General features: G+C 43.4%; 1 protein-coding gene across 2 annotated transcripts in view; it reads left to right on the forward strand.

Moving 5' to 3' along the window:
• The window catches only part of Nfyc (nuclear transcription factor Y subunit gamma), a 66786-nt gene that overhangs the window by 41784 nt on the left and 1853 nt on the right, over positions 1-23149 (forward strand). For both annotated transcript variants that reach the window (XM_041652395.1, XM_041652396.1), the window contains exons 3-9: positions 3494-3565; positions 6588-6701; positions 8778-8873; positions 13577-13750; positions 17178-17336; positions 20498-20605; positions 22937-22996. In XM_041652395.1, the coding sequence (XP_041508329.1) occupies positions 3494-3565; positions 6588-6701; positions 8778-8873; positions 13577-13750; positions 17178-17336; positions 20498-20605; positions 22937-22996 (783 nt within the window). The remainder of the gene's footprint in view (positions 1-3493; positions 3566-6587; positions 6702-8777; positions 8874-13576; positions 13751-17177; positions 17337-20497; positions 20606-22936; positions 22997-23149) is intronic.

Consider the following 23149-nt stretch of genomic DNA (forward strand, 5'->3'; position numbering starts at 1 on the left):
CCATAGTTGCTGTGAGTTCATGAGTTTAATAGCCATGGCTTATCTAGAAGACTTCATAGTATTCCTCCCAATCTTCCAACTCTTAAATTCTTCTTACTCTTTTACCACAATTTCCCCTGAGTCTTTGAGGTATTGATATAAATGTTTCATTGAGGGCTAAGTGCTTGACAGTCAATGTTATGAATTACCCACTGTCAAAAGAAGTTTCTATGACCATGGTTGAATCTATGGGTATAAACGTAGTTATTTAGAAAGTAATTTTACATTTAGAAAAAAAAAAACCAACAGCAATAGGGACCTCTTCTAGGTGTCTCCCCACCTTCCCCAGATCTAGAGTACTGGGCATGAATTCTTTTCAATGGAGCAGGCCTCACATTCAGTCAGAAGCTGTTGGGTACTACTACATAGTCATGCCATTATTGTACCAGTAGCCACATTCTGTCTTTGTGTAAACCAGAATGGCATCTCTTCTAAAGATGAAGACCCTTGTATTCCTGCTTTCTATTCTCATAGTATCTGTGTTCTGTTATTTCCCTTCTTGTTGCTTTTCTTTACAAATTGGAAAAAGCTTTATGTATATGTGTGTGTGGGTAATTGTTGTTTGTTTTGAGACAAAGTCCTCTGTAACCCCATCTGACCTTGCACTAATCACCCTACCTCCACATCCCAGTATGGGGTGTGTACTCCTGTGCTTGGTTTTGCTTGTTTGTTCTGAGATAGTATCTTGCTATATAGCCCTGGCTGGTCTGGAACTTGAAGCAGTCCTCTTGCTTTTGCCACCTGAATGTTGGGATTACAGGAATGTGCTGCCATACTGGCCTAAGGAGGACTTTTTGATTTTGTGGGGTGTGTGTGTGTGTGTGTGTGTGTGTATGTTTGAGAAGTGGGGGCGGGGGGGGGAGGGAGGGAGAGAGAGAGAGAGAGATCAACTCTGTGCTTTGGTTAAATAATCCTGGAAAAATCTTGTGGAAATGGCATTAATGACAAATGGCAGCACATTTGCAAGAGAGCTAGCCTTACTTTCTCTCTGACATTTCTAAGCAACATTATCTTGTGTGATGCACCACATTACTAAGAAAGCAAGGGATAGATTGCTGTGATTAAACACTTTTTTAAAATACCTTCAAGTGTATGGCCCTAATCCAGCTCCTTCTTTGCTCCTGCTCTCCTTTGCTCCCAGGTCATACTTTTGACACTGCAGGTGGTATTTGGTGCTTCCTATTCTCTCTGTGAGAATACAAGTCTTAGTATCATGTGGACATAATTCCTGTCACCTTTCCTGTGGAACATTCCTCAACTCTTCTTTCCCTCTAACCCCAATTTGCCAGCTGGTTGTTCCCATCCTTGTGTCCTAATGGGATGTCATATGCCCTCTCTCTAGTGTAAGAAGCTATATAATGTTTTTGATGTGACTGTATTTGGCAAATGAAAGTTTCTTAAAACTAGGAATAGGATTGTACTTTCATAAAGTCATAGATAGGTGTCACAGAGTAGGTTGGGCTATCGGGATGCACTGAATGAAAGAGGAGCAGAAACAAGGTTAGAATGTGCTCTACTGTCTTCTGGTAATATTGTAGTAACTGAACCTCTCATCCTCTGCCACTCCAAGGTTGGTTATAGTAGAGGCTTTGAGGAGAATGTTACCTAATTTGGAAGAGAAAAAATATGAAAAAATGGTATTTGAATTTGTAGAGCCGAGTAGCTTGTTAGTATGTGTAGAGACATTGGATATCCTTTTTAAGTTCCTGCTTTGAAGGTATTCCTCTATGCTGCCCATTCTTTTCTGTTTGTTTTGGAGAAACTGTCTCACTGTGTATCACTGGCTGTCCAGGAACTCGTTCTGTAGACCAGGCTGGTCTCAGACTCACAGAGATTGCCACCTTCTGCCTCTCTAGTGCTGGAGCTCAAGTTGTGCGCTCCAGTGCCAAGCCCCATTAGCTGTCTTAGGTATTTTATTCTAATAGTTTATCCTCTCTCTATATATATATTGGTTTCAGAGAAGCTAGGAAGCCTAGTGATATTTTTCTAGAATGCCTTCTTTGACATGCATGTCAGTTTTCTGCTAGTTTGAAAGTTCCCTATGCTTGTTAATTTCTATCAAATCTCAAATAATAGTTCTTCCATAATATAACAATGTGTATACCCAGGTGATCATCGTGGGTTTAGAGAGTCACACTAGGTGCCCTTACAGAGCAGTTGTTTAATGCCTAGCTTCAGCATGTGCTAGTCTCTCATTATAGCTTTCTGCTCACTACTGCTCCAAAATTCAAGTTAGTTTTTATTTCTAGAATTGTATCCACCCTTGCGCATGTAAATAGTAATTTCAAAATAAAGCCAGGGCTTAAATTCTACATAATTTGAGTGGTACTACTCAAAAAAGGTTTTTGTTTTTTGTTTTTTTGTTTTTTGTTTTTTGTTTTTTGTTTTTTTTTTTGGTCTTTTGAGACAAGATTTTTCTCTGTAGCCTTGACTGTTTTGGAACTTGTTTTGTAGACCAGGTTGACCTCAGATTCAGAGATCTGCCTGCCTCTGCCTCTCGAGAGCTGGAATTAAAGGCGTGCGCCACCACCACCACCTAGCCAAAAAAAAAAAAAAAAAAAAAGGTTTTTCTTAAATCCCAGCAATATTAGTGTATTTTCCCCATCCTATTTTTGTTCGTTAAAGAAAAAGTAGCAGGGGCTGGAGAGATGGTTCAGTGGTTAAGAGCACTGGCTGCTCTTCCAGAGGTCCTGAGTTCAATTCCTAGTAACCACATGGTGACTCACAACCATCTGTAATGAGATCTGGTGCCCTCCTCTGGTGTGTGGGCATATATGGAGGCAGAATGTTGTATATTGTATACATAATAAATAATTAAAAAAAAAAGAAAAAGTAGCAGGACTGTCTCTAGAGGCAGCTGCTAAATTTACTTACACCCTTAGGGTTCTCACAGAGTAAAGAACTGGCAGGAAGGTACTCTGGAGTTTGAGGCCAACCAGTAATCAGGTCCTGTCTCAAACAAACAAAAGAACCGAGAGGATAGGGAAAGCATTGGAGGCAGAGATTTCATCTTAATATTCATATTGTAGATTAGTAGACTTGGTTACCCAGCACATGAGAGGCAGAGGCAAGCAGATCTCTTGAGTTCCAGGTCAACCTGGTCTACAAAGCAAGTTCCAGGAAAGTCAGAGCTGTTATAGAAAAAAAAACAAAACAACCACAAAACAAAAAAAGGGAAAGAAGAGGAGATACTTGAAATGAATGAATCTCTCCTGAGCAGAAACAAAGGACATTTTACTGGCTGTCTTTCATGAGGGCACTGTGAGAACTTGGAGCTCCACAAGGGCTAAGTGAAGAATTTTGTCCAGAGCTTGTATTTTGTTAATTTATCTGTCCTTCATCCCCTGCCGTATTTCCTGAGTGGAGGGTTCTACGCCAGTCTGTCTGCTCTGCCTGTGCTCTGCCACTCTGCTGGCCATCCCCCTACTCATGTGCCTCTTGTTGCTCATTTCAGAAAGATTTCCGAGTGCAGGAACTCCCACTGGCTCGTATTAAGAAGATTATGAAACTGGACGAAGATGTGAAGGTGAATTCTCCTTATCTTTAAGGTTCATATTAGAGCTGAAACTATGGGTACTGCTCTCGGGCACACAGTTCAACAGAAAGGAAAATACTAGGATATGTTACCTATGATTTTATTTGGCTTTTATCTAAAATGAAGTGACCTTAAATTGAAAATTTTTAGTTATTGTATGATGTTTCTTTGAAAATTAGGGATATTGTGGGAGTTTTCTCCCAGATACTGTTTGCTTCTGAGATCAGGGGCTGTCCCCTAATTTATTTTTAATTAATTTTTTTAAACTATCTTTTCCCATTTTACATACCTGTCCCAGTTCCCACTCCTTTCCTCCTACCTTTCCTCCTACTCCACCCCCAATCCTTATTCTCAGGGAGGATAAGGCCTCCCATGGGAGGTCACCAAAATCTAGCACATTGCTTTGAGGCAGGACCAAGGCTCTCTTCACTATATCTAGGCTGAGCAAGGTATCCCTCCAAAGAGAATGGGTTCTAAAAGTTTTACAGTACAAGTAGTAGGGATAAATCCTGGTCTCACTGCCAGTGGCCCCACAGTCTGCCCCAGCCATACAACTGTCATACATATTCAGAGGGCCTAGTTTGGTTCTGTGCTTGTTCCCCGGCTGTTAGACCAGAGTCATTGAGCTCCCCTTAGCTCAGGTAAGCTGTTTCAGTGGGTATCCCCATCATGGTCTTGACCCCTTTGCTTGTGTTATTTCTCCTCCCTCTATTTGACTGGACTTTGGGAGCTTGACCCAGTGCTTTACTGTGGATCTATGCATCTGCTTCCATCAGTTGCTGGATGAAGGTTCTATGATGACATTTAAGATAGTCATCAATCTAACTACAGGGCAAGGCCAGTTCAGGCATCCTCTCCTCTATTGCTTAGGACCTTAACTGGGGGTCATTTTTGTGGATTCCTGGGAATTTCTCTAGTGCCAGGTTTCTTGTAACCTCATAATGTCTCCCTCAATCAAGATATCACTTTTCTTGCTCTCACTCTCTGTCCTTTTCCTATCTCGACCATCCCATTCCCTCAAGTTCTTCCCCCTCCCCTTCTCCTTTTCTACCCCCCCCCTTTCTCCCTCCTCCCAATTTTCTCAGGAGAACCTGTCTATTTCCCCTTCTCAGGGGATCCATGTATGTTTCTCTTAGGGTTCTCCTTGTTACCTAGCTTCTCTGGAGTCATGAACTGTAGGCTGGTCATCCTTTGCTTTCCGTCTAATATCATATCCACTTATGAGTGAGTACATACCGTACTTGTTGCTTTCCCCTAATTCTTTTGTTTTTATATTTTAAACGGTTGTTTGTATCAGTTCAACAGAACATTACTATTCTCAGCATCTTGCTGCAGTCTCTGTCTTTTTCTGAGCTGTGAGAAGGTTCTACTGATGATATTGTGCTGCCTTAGTCACCTTCTCTTGTTGTGCTAGGACACCATGACTAAAGGACTTAGAGTTTCAGGGGGTTAGAGTCCATGACCATTATGTTAGGGAGCATGCAGCAGGCAGGCAGGTATAGTACAAGCAGTAGCTGGGAGCTGACATCTTAAGATATATTCACAAGGCAGAGGGACTGTAATGGTATGGGTTTTAGAACCTTAAAGCGTGCCCCCAGTGACATACTTCTTCCAATAAAGATACACCTCCTAATCCTTCCCAAACAGTTCTACCAACTGGGGACCAAGTATTCAATATATTAGCCTGTGGGGGCCATTTTCATTTAAACCACATGTATCTTTCTGATATTTTGACCTTAAAAACAGTCAGTCCTTTAATCCCAGCACTTGGGAGGCAGAGCTGCTGCTGGCAGATTTCTGAGTTCCCGGCCAGTCTGGTCTATAGAGCAAGTTCCAGGATAGCCAGGCCACACAGAGAACACCCCCCCCCCCACAAAACTAAATAAATAACAAAACAAGCCACGAATGAATTACACTTATGAGAGGATAAATCCTTGTTGGCCTTTTTTCCCCTATGAGTTCACCTCTGATTATGATTCTCAGGAATGAATAACTTAGTCACTACTCTGTAAATGTAAACTGTCTTTGAATTTTCAATGACAACTAACAGTTCATATAGCGTTCATATTCCCTTTTATTAGTTTTGTTCCTTGAATAACTCTATGGGATAAGTAATCTGTTTGTCGAGACAGGTGTCACCTCATTATGTAGCCTAGCTTTGCCTGGAACTTTTGGTTATCCTGTCTCTCCCTCCTGAGCGCTGGGATACTCTAGGCATGTGCCATCATGCCTGCCCATTTTACAGCTGTGGAAGTATGCAAAAGAATGAAATGACCACCTGTGTTGGTAGAACCAAGATCCCAGTTCTTGTCTTTACACACATCCCGTCTGTATAACTACAACTTTGGTTGAATTTGGAAGTCAGACATACTAAGGAAGCTTAGTATTTTTTAGGCACTGTGCTGGGTACACAGGTGGCAGCTTCTTACTTCCCTTAGTAACACCGGAAGTTTATTTTTGCTTTCTGTTTGTTTGTTTGTTTTGTTTTTCTAGTTTAAGAAAAATAAAGGCCAGAAAGGTGAAAATTGTGAGATTTTATCCCATTCCATTGGCACCCAAACTTCCCTCAAATAATTTTTGGAATTAGAATCTAAACTCTGCCACCCACTTGTTCTGTAGCTGTGGCCACATCACTTTACTTTTTTTTAGCCCTATTTGTTTGGAAGGTTTTTTTGTTTTGTTTTTTTAAATGCCTATAATCCCAGCATTGGGAGGTAAGAATCTAGCATCTAAGGAGTCTGGCCTGTATTATAAGAGACACTAACAAGGTAAAGAGTGAACCCTATAGATGGCACCTCACAATGGCAGGCACTAGATAAGTATGCAACCTTCCCTTCCTTTCTTCCTGTTACCTGTTTTACCCCTACCCAGGGATTTATTTTACTTTGGACTCTCCAGAGGCCATCACCTTATTTTTTTTAGCTTTTGTCCCAAGATAGCATTGACATAAGAGACTGACTGGCTTGAATATTCTTTATGGTGGTTGACAGTGTGGGCCGACAATCTCTTATAGATGATCAGTGCAGAAGCCCCTGTGCTCTTCGCCAAGGCAGCCCAGATCTTTATCACAGAGCTGACTCTTCGAGCCTGGATCCACACAGAGGACAACAAACGCCGTACCCTTCAGGTAATGCAGACTCACACTAGGAAAACTAGGGCAAACACTGCTCTTGCCTGCCTTTTCCTCTCCTGTGCTTTGGACCGATGTCTCTGCCATATGTAATTGTAATCTTCCTCTGTTGGAACTCAGGTATACTTTGTAAACACAATGATGGTATAGTTTCCAGGTCTCACAAGGTTTTCACAAACTCATTGATGGAGCACTCTTTTTACTTGGTTCATCTACATAGAAGCAAAGGCTCAAGTGATCCAGTATTTGTTTGTAGATGTAACTTCTGGTTGGAAGCCTGGAGCTGTCAGAAAAAGACAATCAAGGCCTTACTAATTGTGCTAGATTTTTTTTTTTTTATTCCTTGTCTGCCTTCCTTGAGATTGTTTCCTTTTGTTCTTTTATTTTGTTATTATTTTTTGTTTGTTTAATTTGGGGCCTCACTAAGTAACTGGTTAGTGGAGAACTCATTATGTAGATCAGACTGACCTTGAACTCACAGAGATCCCCCGTCTTTGTGTTTTCTTTATTTTAACTTAGCAAGTCAACATTTTACCGTTTCTTTTTCTCTTTCATTCCGTCCATAGATGAGCTGTTTACTTAGCTTGATCAGGTGACATCATCAAGAGTGTGATACTCTTAACACTCAGATGAGTTCTGGCAGATTTTAAGATATGCCCTACTTCATTTAGGAGGGTTTATTATCAAGCTGGTGGTTGGCAAGAAGAGTAGATTAGAGGCTTACATTTCAGTGGCTTGGGGCCATGACAGTCGATATAAAATTTCTACCCTCCTGTTTAATCTGATGGCTTCGCTTTGCTAAGAAGTGGAATGTAGATATTGCTGAGGATTACTCTAGTCTACCACTGTAACTCTCTGAACATGCCCAATCTTTTCTGATCTGGGAAGCTAAACAGGCTTGGGCCTAGTTAATACTTGGATGGGAAGCTGTCTGGGAATACTGGGTGCTGTGTACTAAAAAGAAAAAAAAAATTTCTCTATCTGATTTATCGAAACTCACACATCATCCAGCCATAAAGTGGTCTATTAATTTGTTTTGTTTTGGTTTTTTTTTGTTTTCGAGACAGGGTTTCTCTGTAGCTCTGGCTGTCCTGGAACTTGCTCCGTAGACCAGGCTGGCCTTGAACTCAGATATCCGCCTGACTCTGTCTCCCAGTGCTGGGATTAAAGGTGTGTGCACCACCACCTGTCAAAGTGATCTATTTAAAATACATTTTAAAGTTTACTTTCCCCTACATACTTGAATATATCATATACTTGAGTTAGTGTTTTTTCTTTTCCCTTAACTTTGAATGAACTACACATATTAAGATCTATATATTAAACTCCTAGGAAGGGGGATGTCAGGCTTGAAGAGAAAGCCTCTACCTGAGCATGTTAAGAACATTCTTGTCAGCTACCTAGTAAACAAGGCTTGAGCACTCAGGTTTAAATTCAGATTTAAACTTTGCATTGAACTAAGCAATGCAATCTTGAATTCCAAACTAAAAACCATAGCTAACATACAGAGATCAATTAATTCAATTATAATTGCCTGTAAAAAAAAGAAAATGAAATAGTGGATTCACTTTGAAAAGGATCATATGAATGAATGTTGAGCTAACCTTGCCAACCACAGAATACCAGTTGAGACTTCTGGCTTTGTTTCCTGAATTATCTGGAGGATGGTACTTTGACAACTGTATGGAGGGCCTTGAAACCAGAACAAGCAGAAACAGTAGTGAGTAGGACTCAGGTGTCCTGTCCCAGAGCACGAGATGTGTGTATCTCTTTCGTTGATTTTTGTCAGACAAGTCTGATACAAGTTTGGCTGTTCTTATTTAGCTCTAGACACACCTACAGATATTTAGTGCAACCTAAAAGTCATCTCCTTGGGCTGGGGTATAGCTCAGTGGTAGAACACCCGCCCAATATGGTTTAATCCCATATTCAGGGAGTGGGGCATGGAGGGGAGTCATGTCTTCTTACTTGAAAGATAATAAAGCCAAAAGAACTATATTCTTCCTACACCTGTTTTTTTTGTTTGTTTGTTTGTTTGTTTTTGTTTTTAAACTCTGTTTTTCTTTTTTGCAGAGGAATGATATTGCTATGGCAATTACAAAATTTGATCAGTTCGACTTTCTCATCGACATTGTTCCAAGAGATGAGCTGAAGCCTCCAAAGCGTCAGGTGAGCAGGGAGGGCATGCCCAACTGTTGGCTGCAGGGTCTGGGCACACTGCTGTTGAGGGCTCCTCCCACCCTCCTAAGGCATTTGCTATTTTTGTTTCTCCTCTCTAGCCCAGATCATCCTCAACATTTCCTTCTCCTCATTTATGGGTGCTTTTAACTCAGTGCCTTGGGGTGCTGTTGGAATGACAGTTAAAGACTTCAGTCATAAACAGTGGAATGAACTTATTTCAAGATCTCTTGATCCAAAATTAAAATTTTCTCAGCCAGGCAGATTTCAGGTTCTAAGAATCAGCTTCTCTGTAAATAATGGCATTGGAGTGAGAGACCTTTTTCCTTAGTCTGTTGTGTCTTACGTAGTGCCCTGGCTCTACCCTCCAGTCACTGGTTCAGAGCCTTAAAGTTCCTAACCAAGTTTAGAACACCTTTTACATTTTTCTTTTCAATCACAAGAACTGAGTGTCTGCCCTCTCTTCTGCCTGCTCACCCCCAGAGCTCACACCAACTGTTTTGTTGAGATTTGAGTGCATATAACTTTCCATTGTGACTGTAATAGACCCATCCTATAGAGCTCATTTTTCAGGCACACCGTTCACATGATTCACTAGGTTTAGTGGAACATTTGGGAAATAGTGGCAGAGCCTCACAGAAGCAAAGCCATACAGTGTTCTGCCTGATTTTTGTTCATAAAATTTAGGTGTTTTTAACAAATGATTTTGTAGTATACTGTCCATAGTCATTTAATGACAACCATTCTCCCCATGCTGACCTGTACTAATAACCAGTCAGAAAATGTGTTGGAGAAGTGGGTACCTAATTGACATTAATTCTGACCCTTCATGAGGGTTTGAGTTAGCAAGCCCTGGGTCACCTCCTTTATGGGAGCAGGGTGTGCCTCACTGAAGCTCCTTTTTTTCTGGGCAGTCTTTGCTACTGTAAACATCCTTGACTGGAAGCTGTAAGCTGTTGAGAAGAGCTTTCAGTCGGATGTTTACAGCGGCAGGCTGCCACAGTCGTCCCCGGCTACGCGCATCGACTTTGAGACATTACAGGTTTGTGCCCTGGACTTGACTCCTCTTCTTGGGGTGCTTTCTTTCTCTCTGAGAAGTCACAAGACTCAAACTGCCTCTCTTCTTTTGGAGCTAATGATACCATGAGCCTGCTTTCCTTGTTGGATTTTTACTCCCATGTGTCCACCCGGAGCTCCCTTTAAAAACAGGCGGTAAGATCTGTGCTGCAGTCAGGCATTGCTCTTACTGCACTGACTCCTTGTTCACTGTGGGCTGCCTGTTGAATGGAGGACTTAAGAGAAGGGTGGTTTTCTACCGCTGCGGTCCTCAGCCTTCCTAATGCCACAGCCCTTTGATACAGCTCCTTGTGTTATGCTGACCCCCAACCATAAATTATTTTGTTGCTGCTTCATAACTCTAATTTTACTACGGTTATGAATCATAATGTAAATATCTATGTTTTTCAATGGCCTTAAGTGATCCCTGTTGAAAAGATTGTATGTCCTCCCACTGGAAAAGGGTTCGCAACCCACAGGTTGAAAATCACTGTCTTCTCCCTTCCTCCAGAGTTCTTTGCCCTTCTGGGTCTCAGAGTGTTTGTCCTTCAGAATGTTAAGCTTGCAGTGCTGTGGGTTTAGGCTTTTGATACAGGGTTGCATTGTGTTCCCTGGCTAGACTGAAACTCTCTGTGTAGACCAGGCTGTCCTGGAACTCAGATGTCCACCTGCCTCTGCCTTTTGAGTGCTGGGACTTAAAGCATCTCCCTTTAAAGAGTATCCAGCAGGAACACTCTTTATGCTGCCAGGTTTTAGTTCTTTGTAGGTGTTTGAGCTATTGATTGGCGCCCTATTCAGGACAGCTTCTGCCTGGCATTTAAAAGGTTGAGACTGCTGAAAGCTGGCCTGAAATTCTAAGATAGCAGTTTCTAATTCTCTGTAGACAAGTTTTCCCAAGCTCCAAATTGGCTGGCACCTCCTAAAGTCATTTTAAAAGTGCCTACTCTCCAAAACACACCTCTGAAGGAGGGGTTTGCTCTGCTACTAAAGCAAATACATTTTTTCCCCATCTGGAGCTGGCTGCTCATCAGTGTAGTCATGGCCCTGTGAAGTGATGCTATTTGTTCCCTGGCATTGGTTTTCAGTCTTAGCATTGGAAACACCACTGCTAATATTAAGCAAGTACCCCCTTCTGTTTTAACTCAGTCATTCAGGGATTATAGAGCTCAGGGTGCTGTTACACCTGGGAAAGGGAAATACTGAATTGTGATCTAAGGTCCTGACTTCTCAGAGATTATTTGGAATCTCTCTGTTTCCGTGGATATGACTGGGCTGTTTGCAGTAAAAGGTAGTCGAGGGCTGACTTCTCCCCACTAAGCTATGAGTTGAAAGTTCCTGTTCATTGAAATGTCATTGTCTTCCCACTCATTTCTTTATATCAAGCATAATCATTCCCTTGCTGGCTTGACCTCCATTTGCAGAATGAGTCTTCATAAAACAGAAGAAACCATACTTGTTCCTCCTCTGTCACAGTGATTTGAAAACAGCCGTGCTTTGTGCTGACAACAGTGTCCTAGAAACTGTCTAGTTCATTATTGCCTGAGAGGATACAGTAGGAAGCATAGGAGAAGCCACCTACGTGCTTGATAGCTTTCGGTATTTTGGGTTCTGGCAGAGGTATTAAATAGTTTGCTATTTGTCTTGTTAAAACAAAAACACATTTGGTGCTTGATAACTGTAATCATGGACACCTAGAGCCAGCCACAGATCAAAGGCAGGAAGTACTAGTGTCCCCCAGCTGCCTGACTGCCATCATCTGGTCTGTGTTCTCAAGTCTTAATATTCTCATTGCCAAGAGCTTAACCTGTCAAGTCTGGTCTTCCTATTTATAAAATAAAAAGGGAAACCTCAGTGCGGGGGTGGGGGGGATACACATCAAACTTATTTCTACAGCTTTAGAAAGAGCATTTAGTCTCAGTTTTATGGTTCAAAAGGCTGTTGGTATGTTATTCCTGCCAGGACATGGTTGCCAGCTGACATTTGTTTAAAATGGAAAAGAAGCTGGAGTTGAAATGGACCTGGCTTTGTCATTATTAGGGTAGTCTAGAATTTGAGGCATAGATGAAAATAAAGGGGACACTCCTGCTTCTTCTGCCCTGCATAATCATGTTGAGGATTGAAACTGGGTTTGAAGCACAGAATACATTATTAGCCCAGAAGGTCAGCTTATGTTAAAGACTTACTTAGCTATCAAGAATGTTAGGAGTTGTTTCCTGGTCTGGGATGACATTATATAAGATTCAGGTTTCTTAGAGGCCAGCTGTCTGTGATCCCAGTTACAGTATCCACAGGCAAATACAGAAGCACTCAGCCCAGTGCCGCAAGGACAACTTTTCCACACATGTGGTCTCAGGATCTTAGGGAGACTAAGGAGAGTGGAAGTGCTGTCTTCTAAAGGTATCGGTGTAGCTGCTAGGTTCAGAAGAATTTGTCTATAGTCAGGATGCATTCAGAAAAGTCTCATCATTGAGGCAGTACTTACCAGTGCCTGTTTGGGAACACCAGGAACAGTAGCGAGCAAGAGAGGCAGTATTTGCCCTCATGGGACTTATATTTGAGCAGATCTGGCAGTTAGTTTGCTATGCAGGTATAAAATCTTGTAGTGAGTACAGTGCCATGGAAGCACATGTTGGGGAGCATTGAGCAATTCAGAAGGTCTCAGTACCTTGTGGAAGTATCTCTTCTGAAACTTGATAGACTTAGCTCTAAATAAGGATGTGAATAAAATTAGCTGATATCTTTACTCAGCCCATATGGTTGAATGTTTTTGTTGTCCTAGACAGGGACACCATGTGTCACAGATCACTCGGAATGAGATGCTGATCTCTGTGGGTGGTCAGGGGCCCACCAACCCCCCTGGGCTGTAACCATGTTGTAGTGTGTGTAAACATCCTACACTCTCAGCTGTGAGCTCAAGGTGGCTGGGAGAGGGTTGTTTACTCCTTCTGCCATGGAAAACGTCAGCTGAAGAACAATCTCTTCACCCACCGGACAGAATGCTGCCTCTCTAGTCAGCCACGGCAGCACTCCAGCGGAGAGCTATCATCAGGCCCCCTGGGTTGTACTTCTGTGGCTAAGTACGAGTAGACTCAGGTGTGACGCTGTGGTAGACCGTCTGTGGTAAACACGGAGCTTTCAGTATGCTATGAAAAGCTGGCTCTGGTATTGGAGCCCAGGAAAAGCCATTTCTACTTTTCTTCATATTCCCTCCTGGAAAGAGGGATGCTGTCTTTTATGGAACTTGGAGACAGTAAATCTGGGTAGTACCTTCCTATTGCTGGCAGGGAGCACTGTTCTCCGATCACAGGCCTTACAGAATCTACTGAGCTCTGTTGGTACGTGGTTGTTGCTTACGGTAATTATTTGCCTGTGCAGCTCATCACACAATGGATGATTGATTATTTGGTGCTTCAGAAAATTGGCTGTATGTTCTGTGAAGCCTACAGAAGCTGTTATTTTTAGTTTGATTTAGCACAACTGGTCTCTTCACATTCCCCTTTTCCTTTGACTGCAAATGTGGAGAGCTCAGCATTCAGCAGGCAACTGCACATAGCCTGTTTGGGGGAAGAGTGGAAATTCACTGTGGCAGTTGCTGAGTTGGTTTTTTTCCCTTACCTGAATCTCCTTCCATTCCACAGGAGGAGGTGCGCCAGTCTGTGACTCCTGCGGAGCCTGTCCAGTACTACTTCACGCTGGCTCAGCAGCCCACTGCTGTCCAGGTCCAGGGACAGCAGCAAGGCCAGCAGACCACCAGTTCCACAACTACAATCCAGCCTGGGCAAATCATCATTGCACAACCTCAGCAGGGTCAGGTCTGTGAGCTGCAGAGGGTACCAGCCTAACGCAACAGTGCCTCTTAGGTTTGGGTGGTGGGGAAAGTGTTCTGTGCAGAGAGAGGCCATCACGTCCTTACAGAGTGCTGCATTTGATGTCTGGAAACCTGAGCTTTCCTGTGATTGAGTCACCGAAGCCAAGTGTCACCCTAATCTCTCTGGACCCTGTTTTCCTCATAGGTCAGATGAGGAAAATGCAGTGGACAAGATGTTCTCCAGGATCCCTGTGAGCTCAGACATTTTAGGTGGAAAAAAAAAACTTCCCTAATGCACCCATGAACAGTAGTGGGATGTCTGTAAAAGGTCTTTTCAGTGGACTCCACACCTGTATCTGTCCGTACCAGGATGGAATTTGTACCCTTAAAGGGGAGAGCAATATTATTGCCAGTTTGCGGAGCTCTCCTTTCTGGCAGTTCTCTGTCCTGTATTTGTGTCAGGTGACCTTCTCTTTTGAGAATAGTAATCAGAGGATTTTTTTTTTCTCCCCCATAGTACTGTTGAGAGCAGTACCATCCGTTGGGAGTCATGAGAGGCTGCAGAGGACTCAGTTCTGTGAGCTCTGAATCCAAATTCTGTCAGTCATTTCTTTATTTATTCATCAAACAGTGAGCATCCTCTGTGAGTAAAGTCTTATGCTAGGTATTGGGGACATAAGCATGAATAAAACAATCCTGATTTCCAAGGAATTCACAATAGTATTAATTGGGAATACAAATATTTTAAAAGTTGTATCACCACATGGGATGAGTGAGGCAAGACAACCTTAGAATTATATACAGAGTGTTATCAACAGAGTCCCTAACAAAGATGTGAGGAACTGGTGGAAAAGAAGGTTATTAGAGGCCCCTGAATGGAGTAATGTGACTCGTAGAGGGATCACTAGAAGTGTTAATACACTGGGAAAGCATGGTATTCTGCTTGAAGGCTTACAGTGAGAAACAGCTAGACGTGGTGCCACATGCGTATAATCCCAGCACTCTGGAGATGGGGGTAGGAAAATCAGGAGTATGAGACTAGCTGCAACTACATGAGACCTTGTCTCAGAACAAGCAAGCAAAGCAAACAAACAGACAGAAAAGTGAGAAACAGTAAAGGAAGTGGTGGGAGAATATAATTAGCTTGGAGATAGCTAGGCAAGTCCAGGAAACATTTTGAAGAGCCTTGTATATTCTGGTAAAGGGCTAAATTTGCCTAGAAGAAAAACATTGGGGTGGGATGGATTTAAATATTAATTTTGACTTTAAGATTTATTCCTTGTTCATTTACTTATTCATAAAATAGAAATATATTGAGTGTTCTCTCTGCATCCGACACTGCTAGGCAGGCAAGGTTCAAAGCTGATTATAGCCAGTCCTCTCCTCAGGCATTCACTGCACCCTGAAGCCTCAGGCAACTTCTTTGGCTTGTGCTTATGCCTCTTTAGCAAGAGAGCTTTACCTGCCAAAGGCCTTGTCCCTTTACTGGGTGAGCTTAAAGAGAGACTACCAAGGGCTGGCGCTGATTGGCTGATTATCCCAAGAAGCCCAGGGCTGCTGTGCATACCGCAGGACACTGTAGGTGATTTGACAGCTGCCATGCTACCATGAGCCCTCATTTTCCTGTAACGAATTAGAAATACCTTGGAAATCCTCTCCAAAATTGGATTGATGAGTTGGCAGCATGCTTTTTTTGTTGGGTGGGGTCAGCAAAAATTTCATCTGTCTTCCTTGCCAACTAAGACCTGCTGGACTTGGAGCTGAGAAAGCTTGTGAGGTTGGTGAAGTTGGTCCCTTCAAGCTGTTTGCTGTCTTAATGCTTCAGGGGGACTGGGTTACACCTCCCTGGGCCCATAATGAATGAGTAGTAAAGACTGTTTCAATTTGAGTGCAAATATCTTCCCTAAGATAAAATATACATTATGACAAAGTTGGACGGAACTGTGGTGAAGTGAATTCTGTGTTTTATGTTTTTAGTTGGGAACTTCTCTTGGTGTGGGACAGGCAGGTGAAGTATCATGATCATGATAGACAAATAAAAGAGATGTTTGGTGTTGTACTAGCCCACCAAGGATACTTTCATTGAGAATACTGTTTCTCCTTTCCTCTTCCAGTTTTCAGTAATTTTTCCTTACTTAGTAATCTCTTCTATAGTTCCTAGCCCCCCCCCCCCCCGTCCTTATAATTTTAGTTACCAAGTTATAATGTCTGGGGTACTTGTGCAGTCATGAGTTGGCATCAGAAAAGCGATATTATTTGAAGCCCATGATTCTTTTGAGATTCCCAGTATCATCTGATTGACAAAGTTCTTAATTCAGAGGGAGGAAGATCGTGTCTGAAGTGGGATGAGAATACAGGTGTAGTTGTTCCACCTCTCTGCCGTCACTCCCACTACCAGACAAGTCAGACATACAGGGTTCATTTCTTTGGGTTCTTCTGTCACATTAAGGGCTAAAGTCTTGAGATTCAGAGTCTGCCTCATAGTTACAAGCTGCTAAATGTAAGTCATGGACATAAGGCAGAAGTTTCTTTTTTTTTTTTTTTTCCTTTTTTTTTTTTTAATTTATTTATTTATTAAGGATTTCTGCCTCGTCTCCACAACCGCTTCCCATTTCCCTCCCCCTCCCCCCGATCAAGTCCCCCCCCCCCCCCCATCTGCTCGAAGAGCAATCAGGGTTCCCTGACCTGTGGGAAGCCCAAGGACTGCCCACCTCTATCCAGGTCTCGTAAGGTGAGCATTCAAACTAAGGCAGAAGTTTCTTAACCCTAGATCAACATTTCTAGACCATTGCAGCTCTTGCTCTGCTACGTTTTGTTGAACAGGGAAGGCTTTGATGAGTTGTCTTCACTCTCTCCTGTGGGAAGCTATGCTCTGTGGTCTGTAGCAACTGTCTGACTAAGGTGGGCAAGAGTCACTCTCTTTAAGTGGGTGAAAGCCTGCATGCACTAGCCCTAGTCTTAGAAGTAAGCCAGTATGCTTTTTCTCTTAGTGTGTTTCATACCTATGACATAGTCTAGGACCTTAAATAAAATTTTTGTGTAGGTTCCATTTTATGTTTCATTGTGCCCTCCAAATTCACCTGCTCTAAATTTATCATGGGTCTCTTTGTGTGAGTTATCATAATTGCTTTGAATTTCTTCCCTTATGTTGTATGCACTTTGCCATCACTAAAGTACTATGGAGTTATAGCATTTGAAGCCCGGGCATTTAAACTTAGACTAAGGCAGATATTCTGCACTGTGAACCTAAAACTTGATTTGGCTTTTTTATTTCTCGTTTGACTTAACTCTAGCTATGGTGTAGACCCATTGGGCTGCATGTTAAGAGGGTGACAAATCTAGGCATTAATAGAGTGTGTGTGTGTTCCCAGTTCACTTCTTCAGGCGCTCAGCCAGAACTCAAGCAGCTCTCTCTTGACTCTTCCCTCTAGAGCACACCCGTGACAATGCAGGTCGGAGAGGGTCAGCAGGTACAGATTGTGCAGGCCCAGCCTCAGGGTCAAACACAACAGGCCCAGAGTGGCACTGGACAGACCATGCAGGTGATGCAGCAGATCATCACCAACACTGGAGAGATCCAGCAGATCCCGGTAAGCCTGCTCTGTCCCCCACCCGAGCTCTTCTCTCCCATCACACACCCAACTTTGTCCATTGTTTCCTTTCCACTCTGCTTCAGTTCAGGTTCTGCCTCATCTGTGGTGTAGCTCTTCTCTCTTCCCCTCCTACACTTACACAGAGAAATCATGGTAGCTCTATCTCACACCTATCTTTATTGTTGTTGTTATTATGTTTGTTTGTGCATGGGTGGGTATGCTTCTTTGTATTCATGTAGAAATCAGGCCAATGTTGTGGGATGAGATTTTCTAATATTGGTTTGGTAGGGAATTTGGGCACCAGAACCTCTTCCACCAAGTGGGTCCTGGGGATTGAACTTGTGTTATCAGGCTTGTCGGCAGGTGCCATTTCACCATCCCCAGACCTATCTTTTAATTAGCAGAGAATATGAAAGAGGTATGTAGGGAAAGCCATAAATATACTTGTTGCATATTCATGAGCTGGTTCCCAGGGGAGCCTGCAGCAAAGTATGTTTTTGGTATTCATTGAACTTACCCATTCCTTTACTGTAAACTGTTGCTTCTTGCATGCCTAGAGGGATTTCATTTCTTAGTTGTTTTTATTTATTTTTAATTTATGCATATGGGTATTCTCATTGCATGTATGTCTGTGCACCATGTCCAAGCAGTGTGTACTGGTACCTGTGGAAGCTGGAAGAGGGCATAGAATCCCTTGGAACTAGAGTTAGAGATGGTTGGAACAGTATTGTGGGTGTAGAAATTGAACCCATGTCATGGAAGAGCAGCTGAGCTCTCTCTCCAGCCCCATGTTCTTTTATTTAAAAAACAGAAAACAAAAACTAAAACAAACAAGCAAGCAAAAAACTGTCTTAGCACTTGCAAAGACTCTACATTGATCATTTTGCAACCAAAATGGGAAAGAGTAGAACAGTCTCCATGAAACAGAGTCTGATAGGAACCCACTTGGACTTGCTTTGCTACTTCCTCTCTGAAGCAAAGCCCAAAGAGAACCTTTTACTTAGTTTGGGAACTTTTCTTAAGTTATGAGGTAACAGACCAAGCAAAAGTGTAGGAAGGTGGGTTTGTAAGTATGTCTCACTCCACTTCTTTGTATGAGCCAAAACAAGGCCATTTAACCATAGCTCCCATCTTGGAGTAGTAACTCCCTCCCTCTATAGAACAAACCATTGGTCCAGAAGATTTGTTACAGACTCATCCTGTAAGTAGTTGATCTTGACTGTTCTCAGACACCCTCTCAGAAGTTGACATTTCTAGACTCTTGAGGCAGCTCAACAAGGTATGTGTAATAGTGGTGACTTCAAAGCAGAGACTTTACTTCCATCACAAAAGCTAAAGGGAGAGGCTTGTTTGCTGAGGAACTTGGGCCAGGCAAAGCCACAAGGAGCAACAGGCCTGTTGTTGAAGGACTAAAGATCAGGGCAGCTCTGGGTTTCTCAAGCCTAACAAGCAAAGCCTCTTCCGTCACACCACTTGCAACCACTTGGCTGCCCTGGGAGTTTCTGCAGGTGTCACCTCCAACTACAAAATCTTAAATATTTGTGACTGTTAGGAACCTTACCTAGACCTGGGACAAGGCTTTAGTTTTTCACCATAGGATTTTTGGCTGGCCTTTGGTGACTTCTGACTAGACCACTGTCAGTCTGAGTAGATGAAATTTCTAAATACTTTGATCCACAGAAGTGGCTTGATGTCAACTAGAATCTGCAGAATAGATTTGGTAAAAAGGAATCCGGACACAGTTTCCCAACAGCTCCTCTCAACTCAGGAATGAAGTGGTGCAGGTCATGGTACACTCGCTGCATTTCCATCGAGCCAGATCTTTAACATCTGTGTCTCCGAATTTTGACCATGACCTGAGTTATAGGCTAGGGGTAGAGTGCTGGCCTAGCTTCCTTGGAGCCCCCCCCACCCCTGTTTGATCCCTACCACTGTTTAAACTGCATGCTTGTAATCCCAGAACTTTGGAGGTAGAGGCAGGAAGATCAGAAGTTCAATGTCGGCCTTGGCTATGTAGTGATTTCAGAGCCAGCCTGAGATACCTGAGACCCCTTTGTCTTTAAAACAAAACAAAACAAAAAACAACAAAAAAACTTCCATTTTTCTTGATGGTTCAAATCCTTTGAGGTCAGCATTGCAGAAAAACATTTGGTGTAGCACTGCATGTAGGGCGCAGCTTTAGCCTGTCAGCACTTTCCTTATGGAAGTAGGGTTCTGCAATGGAGTTAGCTTTTAAAAGCCAGGAAGACTCATGTGCTGGTATAGCAATATGATACTCTGTGTCTGAGGAAATCTTTCTTGTGACAGAAGCAAGCTAAACAGCCAAGAGGGTGCTTTCTGGGCCCCTAGATAGAGACAGATCAAGTTACCTTGTGCTCCCAGGAACTTTCAGCCCCTAAGTTGTGGGTGTGCGCAGCCACCATCCTCATTACCCTTTGTATCTGCTTAGCTACAGACCTCAGTAACTGTCTCATTCCTCCCTTCATCCCTTGCTCTCAGGAATTCTAAGAGCACACCACCATTCAGTGCAGGCTGTGGTGTTACTGTGTCATTTGAGGCTCCAGTGTAAGCACGAAGAGCTCTGGGGACAGTTTGCTTTCCCTTAGTGAGGGTTTTCTGCGAGAGTTTTCTGACTCTGCTTCCCTTGGGGAGCATTTGGCCAGAAGCTAGAGCTGAACATCAGAGATCTTCATGGTCCACAGACACTCCCCCGCACTGGTCCTGAATCTTGGGGACAGAGAAAGTAAAGTGGGGCCAGGCTTTTCCTCCAAGATGAGTTGAATGACTTGAATTGACAGCCATCTGTTTTGGGAACCTGGCAAACCCTGGAACTGTTGCAAGTGGATGGATGGCAAGAAAGGTCCGCACTTGAAGCCCAGTCATTCTGAAGTGTTAGGTACTCTCAGAAAAGCCTCAGGTCAGATCTGATCAAATAGCCAGCTGCTAGCAGATGAGCATGTGGCCATGTTAGGGCATGCTCTTTTGTGTGGGGGTGGGGTGCTCTTCTTGTTCTGACCTCTGTTTAAAAGGGCTTTTATTCAGGGTAGGCTTCTTTGAGGGACTCACAGGGCATGGGCAATCTCTAAATCTGATCATGGAAAGTACCTATTTGAGACTGTGCTCAGACTGCTGTGGTCTCTGTCTCTGTCCTGCCCTAGGTACAACTGAATGCCGGCCAGCTACAGTATATCCGCTTAGCCCAGCCTGTGTCAGGCACCCAAGTCGTGCAGGGACAGATCCAGACACTTGCCACCAATGCCCAACAGGTATGTACACTGGAGAGGGACAAGAATCTGCTGGCCAACTTTAAGCAAAGAGACTGCTGAGAACACAGTTCTCATTACCTTGTCCTTCAGCAAGAACCAATCACACCAAACCTTTATGTGGTACCCAGAAGCAGATGGGATTGACTGGACAATTGGATTCACACTATGTTTCTTAACATCTTGCTATTGAGGGGCAAAGGCACAGACAGTGTATTCCAAAAAGAGGCTGGGTATTGGTCCTTTCATGACAGGCTGGAGGAAGTGTAGTTACCAGGCTGTGTTCCACCCTAAGCCCCAGTGGCAGTTGTGTTTTGGTATTTCTTGTGCCCTTGGGAAAGCATTCTTAGCTTAATTTACTCTATAGGCAGACTCAGCCAGAGAAATCACCCCTTGTGTCCTCCCTGGCTTACAGTCTTGAAGACTCTGAGTCATAGGTACCAAAGGAACTACCTACTCCAGGCCTTGGGAACCTAAGGGCCATGGTCGTCATTTGCAGATGACGGGGACAGTGGTAAAGGGGATGTATTGTTAATGGATCCTTTTGCCTTAGACCCAAAAAAAGCAGCAATCGTTTAAGAGCTGGACCCGTCTGGCCCAGTTGCATTTCTGGTGATGTATCTATTGACAGTGGTGACAGAGCTCAGAGCAGGTCTCCAAAGATCTCATTTGGGAAAATGTGAGGAATGAGCCAAAAGTAAGCATCTGAGCTCCACGTCACCTCTGGGGTCGTTAAAGGGCCCTTTCCATCCCTGCAGTCTGCTTGTCTATGGACCTGGACTTTGCATTAGTTTCTTGGGTCTCAGTGACCCTTCTCAAGACTGGTTATGCAGCTGGGCGGTGGTGGCACACACCTTTAATCCCAGCACTAAGGAGGCAGGGGCAGATGGATCTCTGTGAGTGCGAGGCCAGCCTGGTCTACAAGAGCTAGTTCCAGGGCAGGCACCAAAGCCACAGAGAAACCCTGTCTCAAACTGCCCCTTCCCCAAAAAAAACTCTGGTTATGTCATGAGCCCATTTTCCTTTTTCTTTAAAAGCATGTAAGATTTTTTTGTCATTTTCTTGAGATCCAAGAAGCCTTTTTGTGGCATGGAAGCAGAAGGAAATGAGAAGGGTTTGTGGTTCCTCCACTGCCAGTTTGGGCAGTAGAAGCCAGAAAGTGGAGAGAAGGGGAGAGTCAAGAAGTGGATTCTTTGAGGGCATTTAAAATCTCCATGATGTACATTTTACAGCTTGATACCTAGTAGGTGCTCAATAAATGTTTGTTGAATGAATGCTGGATAAAATACATGTGATTTAAAGGTAAATAGCAGCTACTGTAAATAGCAGTGTTGCTGGCTTCAAGGCACAGTTGGCTTTAATCTGTGAGAATTGTCAGTATGTCTGAGGTTTATTTGTTTATCCTAAAGGCATTTCTGCAAGACTGACTGTTTTAGGGTAGTGTGTAGATTAGTAGTCATAGCTGCTATTAGCAAGCAGCTTACAGACCTACAGTAGGAGACAGACCTAGAATAAACAATAATAAGAAACCCTTCTTATCTGCCCCTTTTTGGGTCCTTATAGCCTCCTTGGTAGGCTAGCAGGAGCTGTTTTGGGCACATGATAGGGCAAGCTTTACCTGAGAGATTGGCTCTGATGATTCCAAAAAGCTGGTACAGAGGCTGCTGCAAGTTGTATGTTCCACAGATGTAGATGCATACACCCAGTTTATCCAGCTTTCCCAGCTCTGTCCAGCAGTTGTCATCATATTATACAGCTCCGCTTGTCAGGATGAAGTCCTTGAGTTAGATGGGAAGTTTGTGGGGTAAATGTTTTTCTTGCTGCACACCGAGTGTTGGGGGGGAAAAAAGTGCTTCGTGACTTGCTACTGTGAGGACTGCGAAGGCCAAGGCTGCTGCTCACTAGGGTATTTCATATTGCAGTCACATAATCTGATATGAGTTTGCCTTGGAGCCCACCTTCCAAGGACAAAACGGAGCACTCACTGCTTTGCCTTTCACTTTGCAGTTTGCCTTAACTGACTGAAAAATAAACTCTTAACGCTCCTGTTCAAAGCCATGAGTATTATGTTAAAGCTGAGGAGCTATGTGGCCTTATTGAACCTCAGACCCAAGGGGAGAGGGTGGTTATGGTGTGCCTGTGTAAGACCAGATCTTTGCAAGCCCTCAGTGCAGGGCAACTGGGCGAGACTCTTACAGTTCTTTGTGACGCACTGCTCAGTGGCAGGCTTCATTCTGAGCACTCTGTAGACCTTGTGGCATTCGGTCTTCATGTGGTGGGTGATAGACAGACCCTGCAGCTAACATGCCTGCTCTGTCCTCTTGTTTCCCACAGATCACACAGACAGAGGTCCAGCAAGGACAGCAGCAGTTCAGCCAGTTCACAGATGGACAGGTAGGGACCCAGCCTGAGTTGGGGTCTAGGGATGCAGATGGCATGTGGGTTTGGATGGTAGGTCTATTGTCTGACTCCCTGATAGTGGGCAGAACATTCTTTTTTTAAAATATTTATTTATTTATTATGTATACAATATTCTGTCTGTGTGTA

This window comes from Microtus oregoni, unplaced genomic scaffold, assembly GCF_018167655.1.
Source record: "Microtus oregoni isolate MIOR12 unplaced genomic scaffold, Mior012 000005F_ref0000423, whole genome shotgun sequence".
In the NCBI taxonomy this organism is placed as follows: Eukaryota; Metazoa; Chordata; class Mammalia; order Rodentia; family Cricetidae; genus Microtus; species Microtus oregoni.